The sequence below is a fragment of the Thunnus maccoyii genome, chromosome 23 (assembly GCF_910596095.1).
Source record: "Thunnus maccoyii chromosome 23, fThuMac1.1, whole genome shotgun sequence".
Taxonomy (NCBI): Eukaryota; Metazoa; Chordata; class Actinopteri; order Scombriformes; family Scombridae; genus Thunnus; species Thunnus maccoyii.
Genome location: NC_056555.1, coordinates 15974400 through 15993908, shown reverse-complemented (window position 1 = coordinate 15993908; position 19509 = coordinate 15974400). Strand labels below are relative to the sequence as shown.

Here is a 19509-nt window from a genome sequence, read left to right as displayed (position 1 = left end):
CAGACAGGCAGGAGATTTATTGCCCATATTTGAGGCTCTTTTCAATATGCATTCCTCAGCCAATTTTCCTTTGCGCCGCCTTTAATTACCTGTCTTAATAGGATCCCTGTAAGAGTGGTGGGATGTCTTCACTAATGTCTACTTTAGAACGGAGGGATAATTACACAGCCCTGAAATTTGCAGAGATGGCTTTCAAAAGCAAGAAGAGAGGAGTGCAACGAAGGGGAGGAGTGTAGGACGGCGAAAGCTTCCTCTTTTTTTTGTCCTCACAATTTGCATTGTCCAATTTGCTGAGCGTAGCTTTTAATTAGGTAAGTCATATTGTCATTGTTCTGTTCTATGGTGTGTGTGTGTGCTTTGTGGATTTGTGGATTTCAGTGTTGATTTGTTAGTCTGACATTGTGTGTATGCATGTGTGTGTTGATTTGTTTGTGTTTGTTAGTGTCTCCGAGTGTGTGTGTGCGGGGGGGTTGGGGGGAGGGGGTGGTGCTATCGAGGATCTCCTCTAGCACTTTCTTAGTTTCCCTGAAGCAATAACCCAAATTCAGGCTCCAAGTAGCACAAACATGGTGCACAGGCCCTCATGTTCATGTTTGTTAGTTTATTCGTTTTCATTTTTATTGATTTTCACTGGGTTTCCACGCACTTAAATTGTTTCTGCTATCATATAACCCCCCCACACATGGCAAACTACAAATTGACAAGTTTATTGTCATTTGGCAGATGCTTTAATCTAAACTGACATACAAGTGAGGCAAGAGCATTAGAGGACAGTGACTGAAAGAGAGGTACAAGTGCAATGAGAAAGAGCGCCAGACAGAAGTTTCTCTTTTTTATTATTACAGTAAAAAACAAATGGAAGTAGCTTAAGAAACAACAAGAAAGCATGAAAGTAGTTCAAGAATCAGCGTAGTGCTAAAGTTTCAAGAGGATGTTTGCAGAAAAGCTGAGTTTTCAGTGAACGCACCAAGGGAGTCAGCAGACTGTGTGGCACTGAGTAGCTAATTCCACCATCACGGAACCACAAATGAGAAGAGTCTGGATCATGATTTCGTACCTGGCAGTGAGGCTATTACCAGATGTCATTCATTTGCAGACCGGAGCAGAAGGGATATGCTCAGGAAGAACTTAGCATGTGACCATAGACTTTCTTCCAATGCAATGTATCCTAAAACACGGCCTCATACTCTGCAGATTTCTGATGTAAACGGTCTGTGTTCAGGCATATTATAAGAGTCAAAAACTGTGGTCGGTGAAGTCAGACACCCCCCAAAGGGAAGTCTGTAGCACAGCGGCACACAGGAAGACAGAGGCCGCCTGTTGCCCTTATCCTGACACATTTTGGTTCTGTCATGCCGTTGACAAGCCCCAAATCCCCTCGCTGGTGTGATCGGACCGTGACAACCCTGACCTCTGTCTGACTGCTCTTCCCACTGGCAGGCTGACTGACTGACTACCCACCCACTCTCTGAAACTTACTTCACCTGTTCAGACCAATACACCTCCACATTCAGCAACACCGTGTTCAGAAGCACTACATGTGTATTTGAGTGTGTGGTAGCATACAATATAGTGTTTGGACTACTGTATGTTGTTTTTTTTCTATTTTCTACATTAAATTAAATGCAAATAAGGCATAGTGAGTATTTAAATGTATGAAATGAGCATGCAGTATTTTCACACACAATAATAAAAAATCAAGAATAAGAATGTTGAGTAGTTTCATTGCAAGTCATTTCCCTTCAAGCTTCACCCTTGGAAAAAGCATCTCATCTGCCTGTGCATAATCACCCTGCCCTCTCTGCATATGCTCTACATTAACGCAGAGATTTAATGTAACCAGCCGGCCCGCAGACAGGTGCCATGTTCCTCCTGCAGCATGAATATGTATAAGACACTGTTGCAGCACTCAAACAATTTGCATAAAAGATGATGGCTGCATAACGTAAGCATGATTTGCAATGCATAGGGAGCATATGAAGGTTGCATGCTTCTCTTATTCTCCTATATCCTGCATCCTCCCCTCCTTGTTCTTTTCCCTGTCACTCCCTCTCCCTCTCTCTCTCTCTCCTCCTTTCTTACCTCTCAATAGTGACAGAACAGATGGACAGGAGATTAAGTCTTGAAACACATTGTTTTGTTACATTTGCAGTGTGTTGCACTGTGCATGCAGTATTATGACTTTCTCTTGGGTGGTTGTGGGAGTGGTGGTGTTTGTTTTTTTTTTTCTTCACAGGGAAAATCTGTAAGGAAGTAGTTTAAAGATAAAGAGAGAGGATCAGTTGTGGTGTTCGCTGGGGCTGCTGGTGGGACAGCTGGTAATTCACAATAAATTGGAGGCTGAAGAGAGCCAGCTGCCCTGCAGGGGATGGGGAAATGTGTGTGTGGAAAAGAGTGAATGGGACTCCGCATGCATACATGTATGTATGTGCGCGTGTGTTTGACTATGTGTGTGTGTGTCAGTGGACCAGAAGTCCTCAGTGGTCTTCTGAGACCGTGCCTGATCCATGCTCTGCAGCATCAGGAGTGGATGCACACTGAGGTGGAAGTGTGTGCGAGTGTCTCAGTTTGCTGGGGTTTGATTTCTACATTAGATGTATTGATTCTGTCAGTGCTCCAGAGGCATGCAGCAACTTGCTAGGATCACACCTAAGCTTTACAAAATAATCGCCTGTATCTCCAGCCTTTGCTCAGCGGCGTCAGCAACTGTGAAGTTTCCCGTTGAACGTACACACAAATACAGATGACCAATACACCTGTCAACAGTCATTGCAATGACTCACACACTTTACCTCAGTCTCAGAACGCCCTCCACCTAGCCCAACAACACACACACGCACACACAGACACACACAGAATAGGTCTTCAAACAGACGCGCCTACTGATGTATTCTGCATTATCAATAAAACTGGTCATGTCATGAGGACGGATGAAATAATTTTTTAGTTTCTGTTCTGCAGATGAAAGAGTGGAATGAAGTATGACTGTAGTCCACAGTATATCAGGACAGCTGTTTAGTTTGTTTTGCTGGTGCTGCTCTTTGCAACACTTGTTGTCAAACGCCCCAATAACTCCTGTTTGCTGTACACAAATATTAAATATAGTCCCGAGGGATGAGCAACTTTTAATGTTTCACTTTCCTATCCTGCTTTTCTTTCTTCCTCTGCAATGTAAGTATGGTGTATCTCTCATAATACACGCTTATCTTTTGCTTCGCATTTACCAAAGTACCTAATTTAAAATCATAAGAAGGTCAAATGTCCCAAAGCTGTCTCCACCAGCCTGACGATTGCACAGTATAGCTGCAACCATACAACAATTACTGCTGAGCACACATTGCAGTTGGTTAAGAGGCATTCAATCAGTGCTTACAATCACAGTATAGCTCTGATATCTGAAGAGTTGAGTGGTATCACTCCCCTTTATTTACATTTCATTCCACTCCTGATTATTGTCAATTATTAGTACGTAATTGACAATCTGACAAATAAATGGTGGAAAGATCTGACAGAGGAGGATAAGACGAGAGCAGAGAAAGTATATCAGCCTTTTAAAGCTATTTCTAAAGTTAGTAGACGTGCAGCAGTAGCAGAGTTGGAGGTGGATGAATCTGAACACCTGCAGATAAAAGTCAGCAGTAAACCTGGAGGACTAGAGGGATACACAAGCATGCTGCTAAGCATCATAACTTTTTTTCCCTCACCAGAAGAGCAAGATAAAATAAATGTGTGGTAAATACATGTCTTTCTTATGACACCATTAGATGTTTGCACTTCTGAAATGTAGCTGTAGGTCATTATAACATTATATCTCAGTTGTCCTTTAATGAATACTAATAATATTAAAACAGGACTCAGATACAATATGTTACCATTGCTCAGCAGCAAATATTCTAGTAATTCTCTTCCATTCGCAGCCATGGGTTTCCTCCCATTCTGACACAGCAAATCATTTGTCAATAAGAAAATAAGTCAAATCATCGGCTCCATTTGGAGTGTGGCTAGAAGGTTTTCTGTGGTTTCCTCAGCAGCAGATGAGCTCCCTGTGGGAAACTAATTTAGTGCTCACTCTGTACATAGACAGTTTCCCACCAGGCTGTCTATATGATTGGGTGTATTTTCTCTCCCTCACTCTTCTCCCTCACATGCTTCAGCAGTCACCACTCTGTGTCTTTCATTCTTCTCTGGCTTTTTGTCTTCTTTTGCAACTGTTCTTGTCATGGCATGTTGCGTTCTCTTCATCTTGCATAGAATAAGTCTTTTCAAAGAAACACTTTTTTTTTGCCCGCCCTTTGTCAAACTACAGTATTTATGTCTTACTTTTCTCATCTTGTCCCTTCTTTATGTCTTTCTTCATCTGCCTGCTTCCTTTTTTTACTTCCTGCAGTAGCTCCACCCACCATCTCATTCCCCGTTCATATCACTTACTCAGTAAGCAGCTTGGGTTTTTAAACTCTAGGCTATGGCAATAACATACTGCCCATCTGTCACGGCAGAGAGTTGCCATGAAATGGCCAACTCCTCAGCATCGCCGTGTGATCCTCTTATATGCTGTGAGCATGGCACTCACCCATCTCCCTCTTGGAAGAGTGAAAAAAAAAAATTCCCCTCATCACCCTGTAAGGCAAAGAGAGACTGTCAGATTTAGACTGAGCGGTGAAGAGATGGGCTTTCTCATCCTCTCAGGCTCATACTAGAGGGCACAGCTTAAGGGGAACAGGCAGCACACGGTTATGGAATTATAAGAGAGACACCCAGCACATCAGGTTAAGTCTTTGGCAAGGGAAGTTTCCCCTTGCCACAGAAAGCAGTGCATAGTTTCATTTCCTGGCTGGCAGGCAAAATGAAGAAACCCAACTCTAACCCATAAAGAATAAAGCACCCATACATGAATAATCTCAAAGTACATCCTGATACACATAAACACAGTTTCCAGGCAAAGATGTGACAAATCTCGCTGCAGATAAACCCCAGGGTTTATCCCCATGTGAATAAATCTGACTGTTAACATATCTACCCTCATCTGACGATTTATGGTTTATGACTTTCCAGTTTACTTCAACTCAGCAACTCACATCTCTAACAAAACATGATTACCCACTCATGTTTGGCTTGACTGGAATAAATTGAAGTACTTTTATGTGCATGGGGAGAAGATGATTCGGAATCAAATTTGTGCCCCAATTTTCTCCATCGGTCGTCCAGTACAGTACAAACATGATTTCCAGCTGGAATTCTGCACCATTTAGTTTAGCTGATTATTCGAATCCTGCTTGTCCTACTTGCTTTCGTTCAATTTGAGTGGGCACCTGGGAAAGAATGGAAAAAGGCTCATATGGAAGGAGAAGGAATCGGAAATGTACAGTAGGTAAGAGTGATTCACATTAAATCTGAGTGATCGGTGATGGGTCAGTCAGTAAATACGACAAAAGATAATTGCCTATTTGAGGCAGAGAGGGTTCCCAGAGTGCAAAGTTGGCACGTTTGCAGGGGCCCACTTCCCATTTTCCATTTCTGCAGCCATACTCAGTGGCTTATTCAGAAGCCTAATAGAGTGTAAATTGTTTGTCCACAGAAAATGGATATAAACACATTCAGTTAGCTCTGAATCATGTTCAAATTACATTATATAGAGCAGTAGAGGGAGCTGGGTAACATGGAACACTGGTAATGTGGCATCAGCAAAATTTGCAAAAAAAAGTAGTTTGCCTTAGCAGCAGACAAATATCCATATTTTGAATAATTCCATTCAATCTGATATTTACACAAGGTCAATAGTATCCCAGCTCCAAGCTTTGGATACCATTGACCTTTACATCAGTTCAAACTGTACATTGAGTTCTACCATTAGGTACATTGCAAATCTGCCCTGGAGATGCAGTCTTCATCTGTTGGCTACTCCATAATTTATAACACTTGTCTTGCTGTGAACTGTGGCTGCATCTGATGTGTAATCTAGGGAGGATCGATGCCTGACAGCTAAAGTTGGGACAGAATACCTGTCCTGTCTAACCTCAAATGTCCTGTAGGAAATAGGGAGGAGACATTTTGAAACTGCAAATAAAATTTGTTGGCACCTTAATCAAAATGTCAGCTCGTTCCTCTCTGTCTGTCTCTCTGTCCTTCTATCCCTCATTCTAATTCCCTGCAATAAAATTCTCTGCAATATAATTGCATTTGTTCATTGTGTGAGGTTTGGCACGTACACCTGAGAGTCAAATGTATTAGTTGAAATATCTACTCTATATTGTATGTCACAAACTTGCAACTTTAAGAGGAATAAAGAGCTGGTTGTAGGTACATTTCCACGTGTTAGAGGTGACACACTTTTAGTTTTAAGTGGAAGACATGCACCATTCAAGGACAGATGTATGCTTACACTATGGTGCCAGGCTATCACCTTTAAAGATGATAGTTACATGTCAGACATACAGTACAAATATTGAGCAAATGATATGCCCACAAGACACACTTCCCTGTGTTTATTCACACTTGAAAAGGAAAGAAAATATAACTAGGACATTGAAATTTCTTATCCTAGCCATTCTGTGGCGTTTTCCCCTGTGACATTATTTGGTTCTGATGAAACACAAAGGCCTTGTGTGCTTCCACCCTGTGTTTGCATTGTTCAAAAGCAAAGTTTATCAGGTGGACTGGCAAGTTTGGGGAATTGGAGCACTGCTGCTGCAGCTTCCAAACTCATGAAGAAAGCAGCACCTTGAAGCTAGAGCCCGTACGCTCAGCCTCTTCGCTTTGTAGACACATTGATATGTTAATCCATATTTGCCTTTGTTTTGTCGACTTGTGCAAATGTGTGCCGATGCCCGGTTAGAGTGATTTCCAAAAGAAAAGTCTGGAAAATGTCAAGAGAAGTTTCTAACTAATGTTTCCACTAAAATTCAGAGCTTTGTGCAGAAATGTCCTGTCAGGGGACACAGTGTACTATAATGCTTCAAAGCTTGGCAGTGGTTGGCAAGGTATCAGGGGCGCTGGATTCATTTCAGAAATGCAGGGGCCAAAAAGTGTGTGTGTGTATGTGTGTGCATGTGTGTAGAGATAGATAAACTGGAGACTGACTTAACTTTTGCGGAGTAACTATAGCTTGCTTGCACCACAGGGTGGCGGTATAATTCCAAACACATAGCAGCTAACTAATGCTTGTGGGACTAGATAAGAGCTTTTTTGTTCAATTATCCAAAACTACAAGTTTACAGAACAGTAACACTTATACGGCTGAGTAACAACAGGAAGCAATACGAATGTTAAAGTTGTCCTTGTATTGTAAGCAGCCTTGCTCCAAATCCATTGTTTAACGATAAATCAGAAATAAAAAAACATTACTGCTTCACCTTTGCAAATTATCAACATACCATGCTGGTGTGAAAGTGTCATTTATAGCCTACAATAGCCTAAATAAACTTTGGGAGCACCTCGATGCATATACCCAAAAAGGAAATGTTTTGGACCTGTCGTTTCAATGCGATATCATGAACTAACCAATTCACATGAACTTTCAAAACGTCTTTTGACTGGCTGGTTGCTTGCGCGCCGAATGTTTTGCCTATGGGCGCAAGTGTCCAATTAAGAAACAGTCATTTCACTTAGATATGAAATTTCAGCAGCACGTCAGATGGTCCTCTCCAAAGACTGTATAAAATTAACGGACGTAGCCAACGTGACATCACCCATTGGTTTGTGGACTCACATTTGAAGCGTTGAGTTTGGCATTTTTACTGTCACCATCTTGGATTTTTGGGGCCAGAAGTGATGAGAAGTGACCATATTTGGAAGAGAGGATGGCGCTGACCCTAATGCTAGCCGCTAGCTTGGTTAGTACAGTGCATTTACAGTTTATGGTTAACTGCAATAATGCTAATGCTATTGCTAATTTTCACTAGGGAAAAACGGGCCTAAAACCATTAAAACAAAGTGAACTTGCCAGAAAAACTGAACATCCAAGTCCTTAGAGGGTCTATTAGTACAACCAAATGCTGAACAAAACTCTTTTAGGCAACCAAAATGTTACAAATAACTTTCATGAACTGAAAACACTGAAATAGCGATGGCTACAGCTACGCCTATGCCTATATTCTGTGAAGCTGGGGTTATGCCATGTTTACGTTACCTAACCAACGTTGTCGCCATGGTAGCGACTTGTCAATCACAATGTAGTGACACCCTAAAGCATACTCTGCTTTATCATCAAATTTAAATTAAATGGGACCATAATTTAGAAAATGAACATCATGCTGTATTGAAGAAGACGAATGAGACCATAAACTCATTAGGAAAGTGTTTACTGAGGTAATAAATCAAGTGAGAAGTAGGGTAATTTTCTCATAGACTTCCATACAATCAGACTTCTCTTGGGAGCCAGTGGAGTCACCCCCTGATGGCCATTAGAGAGAATGCAGGTTTAAGGCACTTCAGCATTGTCTTCACTTTTCAGACCTGGAACTACCCGCTTGGTCCTCTCTCATCAGTGGATGGGAATGATTGAAATGTCTTTTTACTGTAACAGTTGCAATATAGGGACATTTACAGGGATACAGTGATTCATGACTTAAAAAGAATGTGGGAGGAGGGTGAAGTGGGGGGTCCAATGGCCCCTTAGATCCCCTACTTCTGGCACCCTTGCAAGGTATTTTAATATGCTACCTTGGAACAATACCAGATGTACAATTGCAGAGGTAATGTTGAACAATGTACAACACCCCAAAATATGCCTGGCATCACAATTGTTTTTATTTTATATTTTTTTCTGAGTGTTATGTGATATAATTAAGTGACATTATGTACTTCATTATGTATAGGCATAATAATGTTGAGACTAATCAAAGTAATGTTGTTCTCACTGTTCTCTTGGTAGTTTTGTCTGGGTTCATCAAATAAATAAAGGAAACAGAAAACATCATCCAAAGTAATCCATACTTACACTGTTGCTTAGTCAAGAGCAAGCTGTGCCTTTGCCATAAATGTCGTCTTTCAATATGATAACAGATGAGAACACTTTTTGTTTGTTTGCAGGATTTTCTGAGCAATATTTTGTGTCTGAAAAGCCCCTTAATGGTTCCTGTCACGTCTCTGTCTCAGCCCTTGTTGGCAAAGGGCTCACACTCTTAGCTGCAGGCCACGCCACAGTGCAGCCGTAATCTCCATAGTTGCCTGATCAGGCCCGATTCCAAACAAACCAGGTCTGAGATGTCACATACTCATTGCCATTGTCCTAGACTCAGAGCTTCTGAAATGATGGAAAAGCGAGGAGCAGTAGCCAATAGGCTGCTGAACTTACAGAATCAGTCAAAAGTTTGGACACACTTTCTCATTCAAGTGAATGGGAAGATGTGTCCAAACTTTTGACTGTACTGTACTTGATAGCATGGTTGTTTCTTGATACTTTCCAGAAGTTTAAATTATATTTCCTGCCAAGTACTTCCTACTTATTATGTTTTGTTTTTTTTAACAAAACACAAAAATGTCTCTAATTCTGCAGGGAGTGAGTGAGCACTCCATCCACTAAAAAAACTGGGCTTCTTGTCATATTTTTAGTCTCTCATATGTCTTTGGTGTCTTGTGGTATAAAACAATCAAAGGCCATTGACAAAGTTAACTGATGTCACATTAGATGATCTGAGTCATAACATTTAAATTTAGCACAGCAGCTTTTAAGTGGCTCTTTTTTTAGTTTTTATTAGTTCATCAGTCATGGACATGACCTTTGCGGTAGTTGGATTAGAGTTATTTGTTCAATTTACACATCTTATCAGTGTGAGTCATGAGTTGATTTGGGTATATACTTAGAATTAACTAGGAATGTACTAGCTTTCAGCTTTAATCTCAGTATGCCAGTCATTAAAAACCTAAAAATAAGTGACTTTGAAGGGACCAGCACAACTTTTTCTCTCCCGATACCCATTCCTATATCTCACCTCAGGGTATCTGCCCATACTGAATGCTGATCCAAGGCCACTGCTCTCTTTTTCCCAAATTAAAAAAAAATATGTACAACATCAATGTCACTGCATGGAACTAACTGAGACAAATAATACAATAGTGTGATTTGGGGATGGCTGTGTCATTAACAATTGAGTAGGCAGCCCCATTGTGACCTGATGAATGCAACTAATATCAGAAACACTGAATTTTATAATAACATTCGAAAAGAAATGGTAAATGTTATGTGGATCTGGGTGTTACGTGATCAGTGTAATATAGTCAGTTTCTATCTAGCGGGTTGGATTGATGGATTCCTTGGATCGTTAATTAATTTCTTCATGAATTAGTTAATTAATGAATTGATTTATCAAAGAAAAGTTTTTTATGTGCTATGCCTCTTGCCCCCTAGCCCACTGTGAAGTTTCTATGACGATTTCTTCATTCATTTATATAATTTCTTTGTGATTCAGTAACAGCCATACTCTCCAAGCAATGCCACTGCTTCTTAACCAGCCCATCTTTTACCTTCCACCTTCTAGTATTACTGTAGAGCAGAGGGGTAACTGACCATGTCCTGTCTTACATGTGGGCCCCCTTACTCTACAGTACCTCCTCTCCCTCTTGTCCCCTCTGGTTGCTCTGCTCTGCAGTCCTCCTTTCTTTCTCTCCAAGCTAAACTTTCTCACCTCCCTACTCTCTCTCTCTCTCTCTCTCTGTCTCTCTCTCCTGTCTGCCATGCTTGGGCAGCTATTGCGTCCCCATGGGGTGGTCCATCAGCCTGCGTTGCTGAGCCCTGACTGGGCATCAGTGCTTGGATTCCACAACAGTAGAGTTCAGGTATCATCTGTTAGCACATCAGAGCCAGATTCCCCCCTCCCCCTCTCCCCCTTCCCTCCCAGTTCCCAAAACTGCATGCCCAGTGAATCTGAATCTGTTTTACAGACTGGGAGCTCATGCCAATACCAAACAGAGGTAGATGAAATATGAGATAATTGTTTTGTTCAGAGATGCATTCACCATAGACTGGTGATAGCAGTTCATTTTTTGCTTTAATTAAATTATTATCGTACAGAATAACTTGGTGTGACTTAATAGGGCTTTTAGTTACATAGGACAGACTTTGATGATGAGATTTGCATGGCTAAAATGGTGTGCTGTGCTAATGGAAAGAGCCTTTGTTCTTTTGAATATTTTATGGTTGCAGCTTTATTCCTGTTGAGAAAGTTTAAAAACATGATGCAAGTGTGCTGAAAGGGGAGAGATTATTATTAGGACCTTTAAACCCATACATTGTTTATAATTTGTTGTATTGCAATGCGATTCCTTTTCTTTCCTTCAGCAATGACCCACTTTCTCAATAAATGATGCTCCCCTTCCCAGACAAACACACACATAACACACGCAACTTCATCTAGGTGAAGTAGGCGCCCCACAGAAAAGAAACACACCCAGCTACATCTGAAGTCATGCTTAGCTTGGGTTTTAATAGATGCTACCAACAGAGTTCGTTGCAATCCATCCACCCCTGCACCCTGCTCCTGACCCAGAGCTAAAACCTAACAGGGTTGCCAATACTTATAACCTTGCTGTATTAAAGCAGCAGTGTGCAGGTGGAAATTCCAAATAAGCACTGTAGTAGAAAGGCCTTAATCAAAAGCTGCCCTTCCTCAGACCTTGTCTGGTACCTTGCACTCTTCCCACAGTGCTCATATCATCCTGCTGTGCCCAGCTCCCCTTGACCCACTAAATCCACAGAGGCAGCACTAACACAGATCTGAAGGACTCTTGGATGTCTTTCACACTATTTGGCTGGGCTAAGATGATCTGAATTACATCAAGTTTGCACTTTTAGTTCAGGAGAAAATTTTTTTTTTTTTATCAGAAACAGACATTCCTTTCTCCCTTCATGTGCCCATGATGCATGCCCATTAATAAAATGATTTATGTATTTAAATATTTCAATAATAATAGAACAAACATACATATCTGTTGCATTTTACAGCCAAAACAAGTCTTAAAAAATTATTTACCTGCTAGGATATCCTGAACTCAGCTCCATGATTGGTTTCTGCATGACTATATGTTCTTGTAAAACATTCAACATGGCCCATAAAATTAATTCGCATTAACATGATTTCAGCTAACATCTCTGTCATTTTGATTAAAGCACCACCATTACTCTCTGCCTATTAAAGGAATGTAGCAACAAAACAAATCACTTAAAAAACATGGAAATGATCCAAAGAAATGCATTCTTTGCTCTTTTCTCTCCTCCCGCCACCCTGAAAAATTATATTTCATGCATGATAAGCTCCAGCAAATGATATTATGTTTGTATATCATCTGTTTCTGGCGTGTGCTCAGATCACAATGACGGATAGCTCCTTAGAAATGCCAAGGCACTCTGCTCGCCTATTCTCCAGGCTAAGGGATTTTTCTAACAGATTCATCTGTGGGTGTCAGTTTGTTGGCATTGATTGGGCCTAACGGGCTTTACGTAGAGATAGAAGTTTGTTTGGTAAAATTGCAAATCCGGGCTGACAGTTTATGTTTACTGCTTGCTGAGGAAAAGTGTGAAGTAGTTTCCTTGGGGAAATGAAAACAAGAAGAAATCACAGAGGGTGTAATTTTCTCAAAGTCATCTACATCGTTTTGACATCGCAAAACATTCATACATCTGAATTTTTCAGACACTCTGCCCTAAATTGATACTCCTCATCATTCAGGAACCTTATAATAACACATTTAGCTATGCACACTTCAATCTTCAACCTCTGAGATGAAAATGCTTCTTCCTTCAGAATTATCAGGGCATATCATCTCACCTGACTTAATGTGCAGAGCTCAGCTCAATTAAGGGTGCATCCCATTTACCACATTAACCACATAGTATACCTCCCTGCTTATGAGAGGTCATTAAAACACTCACCTTCACAGGTCAATAAAGATTTTAAAGCCCTTTAAGAGGCTGGTCTCTCCAGGCTCACCACTCACTTACCCTGGGCTGCACAGACATACTCCTACCCAAACAACACACAGACACACAGAGACAATTAAACTGGTCTTGCTGGGATCAAACTCAACCATTCCAGCTCCCAGTGGGAGGCTGTCCATTAGGCGAACAGGTTGATCTCATTAATACTGCTGGGGTCAATGAAGTGTACGATTGGTGGCTCTAATGACTTGACTTCTCATCTGCAATGCAGTAAATGATGGCAGGTCTGATTTAAAGGCACAGACTTCAGAAAATTTAGATTGACTCCCTCTCACTGACACAGTGTGAGAAATGTTACAGCGCTCCCTCGCCTTCAAACATCTCTTCCATAATTCACTCAAACACTTTGTCGCAATGTATTTTTTATTTTTATTGCATTTTTTAACAATCGCTAATGCTGATGAATGGCCTCCCATAAACATATTTAAGATTATGAGAAAATCATTGAATGTATTACAATTGTTTTTCGATGACTTACAATGCTGGGTTATCTTCTCGACAGTAATGCTGGCATGCATTTTTCATCTCCCTCCACAATGCCAAATAATAACCATCACAGGATAATAAGCGGCTTTGCAAGTCTTCTGTCTAGTGTGATATTAAAATTCTCAATATTGGCAGGACGCAGGACTGCAGGTGTATATGCATGTGTGTGTGGGCACAGGAATCTGTGCGTGTTTATTCATGATAGAACCCCCTGTGATTTTTATTTGGGCACTGATAATTTTAGGACCGTTCCGCATAGAGGTAGGTTGAAATTCTGTCTCTATCTTTGTTTCTTTGTTCCTTCACCTTTTATGCTTGTGTACACAAGCTGCATATGTGCCAAACTGGCTGGTGTGTGAGCGTAAATGTGTTCAGTCTCGCCAGGTTGTGACACAGGGGAATCTATCATGCTTCTTTGTTTGTTTTGCGTGGCTGGGCACCGACTAATCAATCACCCCCACCTTTGATGTCTAACCTTGGTGCAATTGCCACACTTCCCATGAGAGCCCTTAATTGATCTGAGGATATCAAAGAGAGATTGTGACAGCACTACCAAAAGGTCAAAGGCCATGAGCTTTGATCCCCAAACCAAAATGCAAATCATGTACGATGTTGAATTGCGTCAAAGGATCTCCAGCTGATTCCCATCTCGCACACAGTATGTTAATTACCAGGAACATTTGACTATAGCAGTACACTTTTCCCAGTTTTATATTTGAACAGATTACTAGACAAAATGATTTAACCAAACTTTATGTAATAAAGAGCATGTTAACTTCATTCATCAATGCTAAACAGATCATATAAAGTCTATCACTTCTTGCTAGGGACAGAAAATAGACTGATTGACAAAATTTGCACCTAGAACATCTCTTTTTTTAAAAAAAATGGACAGTAACCATGACATGACAAGATGAAGGTGAAAACATCTTTGGAATTAGACAGTTTTGTCATGGCTCCTCCTCCTTTTCTTAGAGCTCTCTTTCACGGTTTCGATTCTTGTCCAATGGGCCAGACAAGCCCTGAAAAGAGACCCTGCTAATCTCTCCTCAAGTGTCAGCTCCCTCCTCTGTTCTCTGTCTGAAAAGATGCTGTTTATCTGACCAAAGCCCTTCGCAGTGCCATTTGCGCTGTGGGGTGCTTATCGACCATGAGATAATTCAAAAAGCCCCTCAGCCAGCTTCTTGTTCATTAAAAGTTTCCTCGGACTCCTCTTCAAAAGTGCATCCATCTGTCTGGTAGGAGAGACGATGGAGGAGAATGTGAAGAGGGATGTGTGTGTGTGTGGGGAGGGGGTGTGGATATTATCTCTCTATCTGAGTCCTTGTGTTGTTCTCTTTGATTGAATTTCCTTTGACGCTCCTCCTCTCGTCCTGTTCGGATCCCTGATGGATTGGGTCTAGACCCTCGGTTTAAGATTTGTTTCCCTCCTGCTTGAGTTGGCTCATTATTTGATCAGCTTTGTTAACTCTGATCAAATAACGATGGTGGATGTTAAAAGGGTGTCTGTGACCTACATAGGCAGTTCCGCCACTAATTTGCTGCGGTAGACCTGACCAGATTTTACAGTCAAAACTTTGACTTAAAGGAAGTTCTTTTGCATCAATTTCACTCAGATCCACTGGGTTACATTTGATTCCAGTGAACCAAGACATCAAAGTGGACTAAACATTGGCTCTGAATTTAACAAGAAGTTCCAGTCCAGTAACTCAGTGAACTTTGAAAGGCTTGTTTTTTACTACCTTGAGCCGCCGTCAAATTCTAATCCCAAACTGATATTTGTAGACACCAATAAAACAAACAGAGACTGAGTAGCTTCCAAGCTGACAGTACTTCAAACCAACACTTCAGATTAGCTCTGAGGAATGCTCAAGAATGGAAAAAAGCGAGGAGAGGAGTTGAGAGATTTATGCTTTTCATGTGGCCATGTGTTTAATTTATCAATAAAGCTGTCAGGCCTCCACTAACCTGGGCGGGTGTGCCCTAGCATTAATCAGCACACCAGCATCAATCTGTGAGTCCAGAGCTGCTGGCCGGCACTCCATTACATTGACCGTAGCAAGGTTGTCCCTAAGCCAAAGTTTGATGACTGATGCCTATCTTGCTGAACAAGACACAATGAGGGAAACACTCTACAACAGTGGTTCTCAAAGTGGGGTCCCAGGATCCCAGGGGTCGTAGAGGGGGTTCCAGTGGATCCCAAGCAAAAAGGGGAATGTTTTCTTTTCACTCTAATACCATCCATCCATGTATGACTATTTTGGTCATGGGTTTGATACACTTTCTGTAGTAAAACATCTAAAAGCAAAAATCTTACCAGATGGGGGACCCTGGGAGAAGATCTTATCAAATAGGGGTCTAATTTATGTCAATTTAGGGGTCCTTGATGTGAAAAAGTTTGAGAACCACTGCTCTACACATATGTATCCATAGCAAAAGGATGACACTTGGAGACTGAAAAGCATGTATGAGTGGAGGGACTTCCTCCCTTGGTCCACTGTGTTCTCTCTGCTGTTAACAAGCAGGTAATTATGGATAGTGGTTTGGGCCATCCGTCAGGGGCAGGCAGCGGGCAGATTGATACCAGCAGAGCCCCATCCTGTTTTCATCCCTCTTGCTTTTAAGATCCTCAGGACGTGATTTGGGAAATGGCAAGCTCCAGCCCACTCATCCATCAATTTCCTGCTTGTTTCCCCAGTGGAAAGAACTAACATCGCTCCATGAGAAGACTGTGTGCCAAAAGACTCTGGGAAAACAGACAGAAATAGTTAGAACTATAAACTAAGTTATATGACTGTACTGTGATGAAAAACATCAATGCTGGTGTTAATCTTGACATTGACACCAAATTTATAAAAAAAATTGGCATTTCATGGGTTGAAAATGGCTCAATCTGTCATCTGCTGTTTAAAATCAGCCCCGAAGAGGTGGGGACAATGCTGACGTAGAGTGGACCGTTTGGGAGTTCTCTACGTCAGGAATGGTAAAATGATAACGGCCACCTCCCTCTCTGTGAAACTGCCTTTCTGCCCATGCTCATTTTCAAATATATGCTGATCAAGACAGTTTAAGCTTCAGGAGTGAACAGCAGCTAATAGCAGCTCTGGCCTGCTGTAAGGGCGGTCTCTTCGTCTGTGACTGTCCACAGGAGAAAGAGCAGCTGGCAGCCACAACTGAACCTGTCCACTGCTGGAGCAGAGCTGCGGTCGGACAGGTTCAGTAAAGGTTTCGGTTACACTGCGATTTAATGTTTTAAAACATGATTTTACCAGCTGATAACTGCAGGAACAGACAGCCAGAGACTTAAAGAGCTACAGGATGAAATGCAAAAAGGATTTCTGTTGATTTGTGGCTGCCAACAGTTCTTCCGCCTGCGGACAGTCACAGACATCTCCTCCAGCAGGTCAGCGCTGCTGGTAGCTCCTGAGGCTAAAAACGTCTTCCTGTGAAAATAAACAAAGTTAAATGTAGACAGGTTCATCTACAAATGACTTCTGGCTCGTTTTAAATGTCGTCGCACTGTTTGCCTTCCTCTCATTATTATTATTATTATAATTTTTCTTTGGCCAAGGGTTGTCATGCTGAGCAACTCCTGCCCTCCTGCTTCACACAGCCAAGACCCCCCCCTCCCCAACCTCCTCTCAGCCCCTTGCCCACTTTTTAGCATTTTTTAAAATTATGCAGTGGAAGGAGTTAGGCTCAGACCTGGGGGTGCAGTTACACTTTAAATTGTGAAAAGTGTGAAAGATAGAATGTGCAGCAGAGCCTCAATGAAGGATCTGGGGCACAAAGAGTGGCAGTTAAAGTATGGAGACAGAAGAGAAGGGTGCTACTGGTGGTGATGAGGATGCTGATGATGATGCAAGAGGAGAGGGGGAGGTGAATAGTGACTTTGACTTAATTAGAAGATAATAACCAGTTGCAATTTGCTTTACTTAATTACTAGCGGTACAGTAGCATGATAATGACTTCCTCTATCTTTCATAAGTGGATTTTGCCTAAGTTGACAGCCTTCCAGTTAGTTGTAATTGAAATGATGTCCAAGGCAGCTGTAGACAGTGAGATGTAAAGCAATGGCCGGTGTCAAGTTAATGTTTGTATGATAGGATAAGCTTCTTACCTGTCAAAGTATTTATTTGAAAAACAATTAAGTCTGAGTGAGTCAGGAAACAAATACAGCTTTGGCACTATTTTCAATTAACAGACGGCAAATGAAACATTGTCCATCTGCTTATTACTGCCTTAACAATACTGTTTTGGAGCTCTACTGTCTCCAAGGCAACAGGTTGCAGTGAAGCCTTACCATGGAGGCTGGCGGAGCACAAGGCAGTGAGGGTTGATGAATAAACTGCAATTGAAAGCCATCATGTTTGTGGATTATCAGCCACAATCCTTTGCAGGATTTGATTAATATTCTGATTCAAAATAATTTTCATTTTTGATTAGATTCTTGTTTACCTAATTTATTACACATCTCTCATTCTGGAGCGTTAATTTCCTCGTCAAATAATGCAAATACTGGGACAACATTGTTTACTGGCACGGCTTGTTAGCTCAATGTGAGTCTTGGCATTCTCTCACATTTCATGGCTTTGTTGAATGTCCTTTTTGTCCTTGTCAGTACTGCTCGATTGATGACCAAGACAATTATAAGCCAGTCAATCATCAGCTCGCACATGAAACCCATCTGAGAAGCTCCTGAGATCCATCTCATGAATATTGTATGTGCATTTCTGTCACCATGTTAAAGCTCCTTTGCACAAATATTACCACGGGTGAATTGTTTTGACACGGGCCTGTCATTTTTCTGAATGTTTTTTTTTTCTTTTCTTTTTGACATCTCTTTCATTCTGGAATCTGTCCTCAAGCAAGAAGGCTGGGGGAGGAGGATAAGGGAATGAGAGACAGTAAGGAAGATGGACTCTGCTTTTCCACCCCATGAATCACCAGTGGGGAAAGGAGGTGAAAGACTGACGGCATGACGAAAATTTAATTAATCGCAATATCTGGAGCTCCATAAACGAGTATTGGATTTTCAATTTAGGGAAGAAGTCCGTGGTTGATAGACAGGAATGCATTGCAGCCCTAGCTGAGGACCAGTTTCTCTGCAAGTGCTGGCAGGTATCGATCAGTAATCATTTACATATGCCCTTAACTTTGCCAGCAATCAAAGCAAGTCAACAACACAGCACTGACATTGCAGAGTGAAAAGAAGCCAAAAAAATCTGTGGATGTCACAATGGCCCCCGCATGTCTCGTTAACATCACACTCATTTTCACAGTTTTCTCTGTCTGTGTGGGGCCCTCTTCTGCCAAGTGGATGTGATGCACGAGCTCCATAAACACCCAGGGGAGTCATGTCCAATTTTGCACTTCATAGCCAATAAGTTTCACAGATAAGGCTGTATTCAGAATATCTTATCGTCTGTCAAGAAATGACTTTGTACTTTTTTGAAACAACAAGCTATAATAAGAAAAAGCATGAAAAATGAAGACAAACACAACATGGTGTAATCCAAAGAAATATGCCAATAGCTTGAGAAACAATTGACTTTTTATGGAGGCTCAAACTGTTTGGTTTAAAGTGTTAACGTGTGTTTTAGCGTAGTCCTGTTTATTTATGGCATTTGGTAGTCAAATAAATACACTACAAAAACCTTTTTGAAAATCATGAAAAATTCATTTTGATCAGGCACAATGAATACACACAGATTTTCTCTGTCCTACCTCCTAAAAGTCAACCGAGGATTGATATGAAGTCCTCATAGCAGTGGTCAGCTCACCTGTCATAGTGCTAAGTGGAACTGAAGGCTTCTTTTGTGTTTATTTGATTATAGTTGTGGTTATTTCCCACTGGCTAGTCTCTTTGCACTTGTCAAACGCTTCATGAAATCTGCATTTAGAGTAGATCTCAGAAGTATCTCCGGTGATGACAACAATTCTCATCCCAGGAACACAGCAGTCCTCCTAATGGCCACCAAATAATTCACACACCGCAGGGTATAGGAAGTGCCTGGTATACGAGTGCGTTTGCAGTCATGATGAGGTATGACAGGAAAGTTCAAAGCAGGAATCATGTCAGAGGGATCCAG

General features: G+C 41.4%; 1 protein-coding gene across 4 annotated transcripts in view; it reads left to right on the top strand.

Annotated features, from left to right (window-relative positions):
- Positions 1-19045, top strand: part of LOC121891219 — a 141423-nt gene extending 122378 nt beyond the window's left edge. For 3 of the 4 annotated variants that reach the window (XR_006094062.1, XR_006094063.1, XM_042404045.1), the window contains 2 exons: positions 18039-18138; positions 18286-19045. Coding sequence is in view for 1 of the 4 variants with exons in the window: in XM_042404045.1 (XP_042259979.1) it covers positions 18039-18119 (81 nt within the window). In the remaining 3 variants the exon portion in view is untranslated. The remainder of the gene's footprint in view (positions 1-18038; positions 18139-18285) is intronic. The other variant, XR_006094061.1, reaches the window with a different exon arrangement.
- The last annotated feature ends 464 nt before the right edge of the window (positions 19046-19509 follow it).